We start from the raw sequence: 8,532 nt of genomic DNA, 5'->3' as shown, positions 1-8,532 counted from the left end.
GCCATAATTAGTCTATAGTATGGTTATGGAACTCGCAATTTGGATAACAAAGATTTACTTAGTAGTAATAATGAGTTAAGTAACTAGTTTACTTGGTATATATTAGTTTTATAAATGTGTTAAAACTAATACATTTTCAGCATACATCTTTTACATTACTTTTCGGGTCGGTAAACTAACACACACTTTACAAGGGTAACCAGACTTTCAATATACATCTTTCACATTAGGAAAATATAGGATTTTCCTGGGGTAATCACAATTCATAACCTGAACAGTGTAACATAACAGAACAACTAAACTTTACTTTCAGTATACATCTTTTACATTACATTTTTAGGTTGGTAAACAAACACACTTTACAAGGTTAATCAGCTTTTTCAGTATACATCTTTCACATTAGGAAAATATGGGATTTTCCTTCGGTTGTAACATTTTCAGAAATCAAAAGGAATCTTGTACATTTTCATAAAAACAAACCGCTTATGAACTCACCAACTTTTTGCTAATTTTTAAAATGCTTGTATTCTCAGGTTCTACTTAGACAAGTACCCCGCATCCTTTTGCAGAAGACGGAGCGAATGGAAGTCACGTCTTTCTTTTGTTTAAACTATGTATCTATGAAACTTGTACGACTTTACTTTTCAACTGAAGTAATGAAATCTATGTAATGTAATGTTTTGTGTTTTACTTTGCATACTATGTACATTGGTTATGATATCCCCATGAAGTCACCTCCGCCCCAAGACGTTTCCGCCTTCGGTTTCAGGGTGTGACATAGTAGGTCATTTTTAGGCCTAAGGCCATATTTGAGGTTCGCAGGCCATATTGTGTCTTAAAGGCCCTATAGTGGGCTTCGATGCCTTTTTAGGTTTTTATGAATTTGGGCCTTGGAGGAAAGGAGGCCCAATAAGGCAAAGGTAAAGGAGTTATTTTGCTTAGGGTTTTGGACCTTTGGGTTAAAATGTGACCTAAGTTCTAATTAGGGTTTTATGATTATGTGATAGGGAGAAGAGTCCGCGAGTCATCCACTGAGTGCGATTTGATACCCACAATCTAAGGTGAGTATTCCTTTGAAATATCCATGGGTCGAAGGCACCAAGGTCGACCCACTAGTTTTTTGTTATAGTGTGATGATTGTCTTTGCGATAATTGTCAGTTATGTAAGTATTTGCTTGATGACTCTGTGATTTCTATTATGGTATTATGTGGAAGTAGTAGGGGTGAAATAGACTCGATATCCGATTGAAATAGACCAAAGGGGATTGCAAGCACCCATATATATGCATGATAGTATCGGGTTGAAATAGACCGAAGGGATGTGCAAGCACCCAAATATGCTTTGCAATATTTGATTGAAATAGACCGAAGGGGTACGCAGGCACTCGAATATGCTTGTTTAATATATGGTATTTTGGGGGAACTCACTAGGCTTTGTACTTGCAGTTTTCAATTTATGTTTTAGGTACGTCTATTTTGAAAGGGAAGAGTCCAGCCTGATCGCACCACACCACTCTATGTTGTTCCATACTTAGTGATTTTGGGAATTTGTACGCTGATAACATGTTACAATTATACTCTTTCAACCATTTTGATATCAGTTTCTTATGAATTGAATACATTTAAAAAAAAAATTGTGTTTTAGGATGTTAAATAAGCTGTGAATATACGATTTATTATGATTGTATATAATTTTAAATAAGGAATGGAAAATTAAAACTTTGAATGTTTGCCTAAATAAACTTTGAAAGAAGCACTAGCCTATAGATTTGAATGTATAAATGAATGTTTTAAGTTGAGAATATGGTTGTCAATGCATAATTTTTTTACATTAATTTGTGAATTTGTTATATTAAACTAAGAATTTTGTGTACCGAACAGTGAATTGATGGTATAAAACTGTAAATTGACTATATTAAGTGTAAATTTTTAATGAAATTTTGTATTAATCTTCTGGTGAATATATATATATATATATATATATATATATATATATATATATATATATATATATATATATTATTAAACATATTGCCCATTTCTTGAAAATTAAGAGGTACAATAGCTATTACGTCATGTACAACAATATTAAGCTTATAATCACATCGTATATGTGTAATCGGTATTACCTTATCCCAATGTTACCCTAATCTCCTCTACAGACAAGAGCCGCCATCAAAGCACTACTCACCGCCACCACATGGCCACAACCTCCTAAAGACGTCGCCTCCATTTCTACATGTTCTTGACTAGGGATGCTCCATATTCAAATCGATGAGGGCTGTTATTTCTCTGGGTTTAGGACTTTCAAGATTTCTGTACAACTTCCCCAAATTCTATTAATCCATCCTCCGATTGAGCCCCACCATATATAATACACACCGACTGAAAGGCGGCCATGGGCTCACGTATAACGAGCGGTGACCGCGTCGCCGATGGAGATGCGGGTGGATGAAGTATTTGCATTGAGAAAATAGCGTCGTTGATTTTGTGATGTCTTCACTTTTCCATTTTCTTACTTGTGGCTTTAAAGAAGACATATAGGAAGGAAAATCAGTATTGTCTCCACCATCACTACCAGTCTCCATCATCCTTATATTTGGCTTCTCCGCAGCCCTGTGTTCCTTCCATAACCCTTGAACCGATTTCCTTCCAAAACCCTTCAAATTAGTGATTTGAAACTTTATTAGTGAAGTTTTGAAGCACAAGACTTCGATTCAGACCTTGTCCAGACGAGTCTTTCGATAGATAGCCGATGACGATCGAAGTCTGCAACCGACCTACGTGCGACTTCTTTGCAAGGTAAACATTGGAGTCACACTTTTCCATATATCAGTTCACCCGAAACTCACAACTCATGATTCAAGAATCAATCTTTATGTTTCTCTAAATTTTTTGTTACTCTACAGGTCTCTCTGCTAAGCAATTTTTTCAGTTCTTTTTATATCGAATCGGATTTTTTCTCAAGTTGTTACAGGTCTCTCTGTTGTTACAGATCCATATGAATTCAATCTTTCACAATTATAGGCTATCTTCGGTTCATTAACAAAGATCGAAACAGTAAAAGCCCATGGCAGGTAAAGTTTTATTTAGCCTAATTACTTATATTAAACATTAGTTTGGTTTCATATATACTTGCTATGTTCAGGATTTCTTTACGATCATGGGAAGATTTACTGATATTCATGTTTGAGTACAGAATTAACGATGCTTGCTGGTAGGGTTGCTCGTCCAGTGTTGAAAGGCCCAAGTGTGGTCAAGGAGTTTATCATTGGATCAGTGCTTGGGTTAGCTTGTGATTTGTTCTTTATCTTTGTTCTTTAATCTTTGATACTTTGTTCCTTATCTTTCTCATAAATAATTATATTCTATTTTTTATGTCAATTTTAGCTTTGAGTATCGACTGAGGGTTACTTTGGGACCTGTTGGAGTTTCAAAAAAATGGACCAAACTTGTGATTTTGAGTAAAGCACAGGGAAAAAATTTGTAATGTACTCTAATTTATATATTTTCTTATGGAAAGTAATCAAATAAAGGGTAAAATAGTCATTTTTATAAGGGATAAGGACCAAAAAAATCATGAAACCATCTTATGAGAGCATATGGCCATAATTGCTAAAGATTTTTTTGGACCTGATCCGAATCAAAACACCTAAACACAGGGACCTAAAATGTAATTTTATCATTTTATCTAATTTTGGGTGGCCATTATTGTCAGGTTGACCATGGTGTGGATTTGGACCGACATTGGACTTTCTTGATTGAGTGTCATGGAGCTTTTAGCAGCAAGAATGATCTGAAGGAGATTCTTGTTCATTCTAGCAATTTTTTAGCAACCAGAGCTTTAAGGTTGAGAGAGAAAAAAGATACTTTAAATTTTATAAAATCTTGCATTACTTTTAATGAAGTTACAATAGCATGTATTCCCTCTTATTCCAGGCAGTTAATCTTATACCTTAAGACTGTAGAGGTAAATAAAATTTTGATTTTTTTTGGTTTACTTAAATTGATCAAGAGATTATTATTAATCTTGTTAAAATATCAGGTTTCTTTGTTGAGTGGTTTGATTTCTCATTCATATGGGCTTTTATACTCCGCAATCAGTTGCATACAAGGTGTTAACCTGGTAGATGGTCAGTTCCCTATTAAGTCTTAACTTCTTTTTTATTTTTTATTTTTTATTTATTTATTTATTTTTACAAATTTGCCCTCATTGATTTGTTTCCTTAAAAAAGAAACAACCCTTAAATTAGCTTTAAATGTGTATGTATGTAGGCATGCGTAAGAGTGAAAATGTTGATTGTATTGTTTCCTTAATGAGAAAGCTGTGCATCTTCATGCTTATGGTTCCAAGTTAATTCATTTTTTGGTTACTCATCTTGAAAAATATTTGTTTACGATTAAACAATTTTTTATTTCTTATTTTTTATATAATGTTGAATTTAATTGCTAAAGGTAATTTGGATCAAGGAGTTACCTACATTCCAAATAACATATTATCATTGTTTGATTCCCAATCATGGTTAGGCTTCTGTCTCTCAATTTTATAAATAAAAATTATATCCAATTTTAGTTTTTTAATGATTTATCATAGTTTTGTAAGATTACGCCAAAACTAAGGATAAGGGTTTTATGTTCACTTCTTTCCTTATCTGCAACATTTTCTCAAAATGAGTTCCCTTATCATGCAATTCATGATGAGGTACTTATTATACATTTATGTTTACTGTTTATGTTTTGTATATCCAAAACATGAGATTTAATACTATATTTATATTTTTTTTTCAGGTTATTGGCAATGACAGTTTATTCTTTGGTGATGCAAGATTGCAAGATACACCCAAGAACTTCTATCATTACCTACACTTATTCATCACAACATGGTTAATATTATTCCACAAGAATCTTCACAGGTCATCAACTTAAAACTATGCTGCTATTATTTGAAGGTTTCGCGTGTTATAGCAAAATGCTCAAAATTTGATATTTTATCATCAGGATACACGAGGAAACTTGGCACTTGAAGCTTGCAACTGTATTGCCATGTCTTTTAATGTAAGTTTGATGTCATGTTCTATTAAAACAAGGTTGTTTCACTTATGGTGTAATTATTACAAAATAAAATCTATGATGAAACAATAAACTCTTGTTTGTCACAACAAAATAAAATTGAAATGGAACTTTCTTTTTTAGGATATGATTGGTGCTCCTAAGAAGTGTTTTTTTATTTATTTATTTTTTAATTTAGTGTTTTACGAAACAACAAAAGCATCTTATCATAACTCTTATACACTAACTTTTCGTTGAACTACTTCGATAACTTATTGATATCCATGACACTTATTTGGATGTTGTTGATGAATTTGAATTTTGTAGTGTTTCAACAACTAATATGCATATTTTTTTTGTGGTAATTGGCAGATAGTCCCTAAAAGGTGTAGATTTGAAGTTCTGTCAACCAAAGTTGAAATCCGGCTTGCAAAAGCTGAAGCTAATAAGTGGACATCTCTTCAATACGGTAATAACAATTTGGTTGCACAAAGGAGCAATATCTCTTTAGGTATCTCACTTTCAATTGTATATATGATAATCAAATACTTTTCTGAAGGATAAAAGTGTTGTCTGGATAGATGATATTTCAAGTATATATCCTTGAATCACAGACAAGTTGGTTAAATTAATAGATAATTAAAGAAAACTGGTTGCATAGCATAGTCTAGTAGGATTTCAAAAGATTAACATGTAACAATGTAAGTTTTCTTTCTGAAAACTAATCACAAAACATATTTGTTACCCTTACTGCCTCCGAACTTTTACTAAAACATAGTTTTGGTCCTTAAGTTTAGCACTTTTTATAGTTCTGGTTCAAAAATGTTTCTTTTTACTGTCCCATGCTTTCTTTCCAGGTCTTATATTAGTTTTGGTGTGTGAATCATTAAATTTAACGACTCAACTGCTATATTAATTTTAAAATGACTATTTTACCCTTAGACAAAAATTGTAAAAAACAGTTACCAAGATAAAATAACTTATTATTTTACAATTTCTTCAAATATGGATCTTAAACACTCATTTGATGTTTAATGCATGGCTATCAGATGAAGCAACATGATTGCAGATTGGTGTAGTTTATATATTGGATATGTTATAAATGTACAAAATTACATGATTTCAGATTGTTGTTATTTATATATTGTAAAATCAAGTATGAACTATTAGATGAAATTCTAAATGTATACTTAACTTATGTCGTATTGTATGACTATGCACCTAGCAAGAAACTATCCGCTGAAATGAACTATTCGACACAAATTAGTCTACCATAAGGCCGAACTAAATAGCTCACGTCTAAAGGAAATGAATCATCACACTAAAACTATCTTCCGAAAGAAACTTTTTGTCCCCCGACGCTTAGCGCGGGTAAACGACTAGTATATATATATATATATATATATATATATATATATATATATATATATATATATATATATATATTGTGTTGTATAAATATGTAAGAATGTATTAGTTTTTATAATTATTGTGCATTAAACTCGAAATAAATGAATTAATTAGTTTATTAATTTGTGAACATAATATTAAAGCTGCCAAAAATTGATTTTATATACATATATGATATGGAAAAAAAGATGGGTTTGACAGTAGCTCATGTTGTTCGTGATGGCAGATGGTAGTAGTTGGTGTTGTTGCCGGTGGCAGAGTTTAGGTTTTATTTATTTGAATATGTGAATTAGTATATATAATGGATTATATTATCTTATTATTTTTACCTAGTAAACTAAAAATGTACTGTATTAAGTTGTATATGAATATGTCTTATAAATGATATATATTTTTTTTAAAAAAAAATTCTATCATTTAGAACAAAAAAAATTAAAATTGTCAAGGTATAATTCTATTTTTTTTTTTTTTATATTTTGTATATTTGACTACAAAAATAAAATTGTATATATTAAAAAGTATTACCAATAAATGAGATCTACATTGTTTGTCCGATTAAGCTATGAATACGACCACAAATATGCAACTAATTTTGGTTTTAGTCCGACGGTGGTCATGTGGTGGTGCAACGGCGGGCTGACGAGGATCCAATGCCAAATAGCAACTAGTTGTAAACTAGTAAATGAAAAAGTTTGATTAATATAATATTAATGTTTGATTTGTCCAAAATATTTTTAACGAAAAAATTTTTAAAAATGGTTTTTAGAGAGTTAATATATATATATATATATATATATATATATATATATATATATATATATATATATATATATATATCGGACAGTTCACTTGAGATTAAAAAAAAAATAAAGTTCTTGAAATTCAACCTCTGCCACATATTTCCCATTTGTTGCTTCAACGCTTCAACATACTGACAACATCGGGGTTTGACTAATCATTAATGATTATATAGCGGAGAGGTATAATCATATACATGTATAGACATATATGTCTAATAATAAATGATTATACATATACATATGTTCAGAAAATGCTTAATCATATATGATTATGGTAGTGGTAGGGGAGGAGGTAGTGGTGACAGAGGTGGCGGTCATATAGTTGACGACGGTGACAGTTGTGTGGTCGGTTGGTAGAGGGGTGGTAGTGGTGGTGGTGGTGGTGAGGAAGGAAGAGGAGGGAAAAAGGAACGCACGACGCTGCATAATCATTTATAATTATAAACTATTCCGTTGTGCTGGTGTGCCTGAGGGTTAGAGCGAAAAATGAGAAATATATGATTGCGGTTGAATCTTAAGATCTATATTTGTTTTTTAATCTCAATGGAGCACCTCTCTCTCTCTCTCTCTCTCTCTCTCTCTCTTTCTCTCTCTCTATATATATATATATATATATATATATATATATATATATATATATATATATATATATATATATATATATATATATATATATATATGTATGTATGTATGTATGTGTGTATGTATGTATAAAATTGTTAGATTAGTGTCTAAGGCAGTAACTATATTTGGGAATTACTTGACCCGGTTGTGCATGGTCCTTTTGGGTTGCCTTCACCATAGCAACTTGACAAAGTGATTTATATAAAGAGAAGAAATATTATTACTAATTGTTATAATAATAATATATTAAAGGAATAATAATATTGTTTGATTAATATAAGTCATAAATTAATTAGGAATTAAATTAGCGACTTAAAGAGATTAATTAAATAAAGAGGCATAAACTGTCAAATGTGTGATAGTTGTGTTTTAGGCTATGAATCCTTATGGATATGGGAAGGGACGATTTTAAGGATATGGATATCCTAGAAATCATCCAAGGCCCTATCTAGAAGGATATTTGGATTGCTTTGAGGCTAAGTTATCCGATTAGGGTTTAAGGTAAATCCCTAGGAGCTCATAGTATAAATAAACCCCTAGGGAAGGAGAAACCGGCCACTCTATGCTTTGAGGAAACCCTAGAGCCGATTTCTCACCTCTCATTCTCTCTCATATCGTCTTCTTGCTAGTAGGTGTTTGTAAGCCATTA

General features: G+C 31.6%; 1 protein-coding gene across 18 annotated transcripts; it reads left to right on the top strand.

Annotated features, from left to right (window-relative positions):
- Positions 1 to 2,121: 2,121 nt before the first annotated feature.
- Positions 2,122 to 6,762, top strand: LOC144998302 (protein SGT1 homolog B-like). Of its 18 annotated transcripts, none has more exons than XM_078958094.1 (11): positions 2,123 to 2,802; positions 2,910 to 3,077; positions 3,200 to 3,287; positions 3,391 to 3,486; positions 3,719 to 3,970; positions 4,046 to 4,133; positions 4,276 to 4,522; positions 4,789 to 4,913; positions 4,999 to 5,055; positions 5,422 to 5,560; positions 6,686 to 6,762. In XM_078958094.1, exons 8-11 carry the CDS (start codon positions 4,881 to 4,883, stop codon positions 6,745 to 6,747), a joined length of 291 nt encoding a protein of 96 aa, XP_078814220.1. In that variant the 5' UTR covers positions 2,123 to 2,802; positions 2,910 to 3,077; positions 3,200 to 3,287; positions 3,391 to 3,486; positions 3,719 to 3,970; positions 4,046 to 4,133; positions 4,276 to 4,522; positions 4,789 to 4,880; the 3' UTR covers positions 6,748 to 6,762. The 18 variants fall into 18 exon arrangements, 13 of the variants coding, with proteins under 13 accessions (XP_078814220.1, XP_078814226.1, XP_078814221.1 ...); XM_078958095.1 differs by lacking the exon at positions 4,276 to 4,522 and having other exon boundaries at positions 2,124 to 2,802; positions 3,719 to 3,849; positions 3,940 to 3,970; XR_013660243.1 differs by lacking the exons at positions 4,276 to 4,522; positions 6,686 to 6,762 and adding an exon at positions 6,099 to 6,330 and having other exon boundaries at positions 2,122 to 2,802; positions 5,422 to 5,518.
- The last annotated feature ends 1,770 nt before the right edge of the window (positions 6,763 to 8,532 follow it).

Source organism: Lactuca saligna, chromosome 5, assembly GCF_052625555.1.
Source record: "Lactuca saligna cultivar CGN05327 chromosome 5, ASM5262555v1, whole genome shotgun sequence".
NCBI classification, from domain to species: domain Eukaryota; kingdom Viridiplantae; phylum Streptophyta; class Magnoliopsida; order Asterales; family Asteraceae; genus Lactuca; species Lactuca saligna.
Note: the sequence above shows the minus strand (reverse complement) of the source record. Positions and strands in the feature narration are given on the sequence as shown.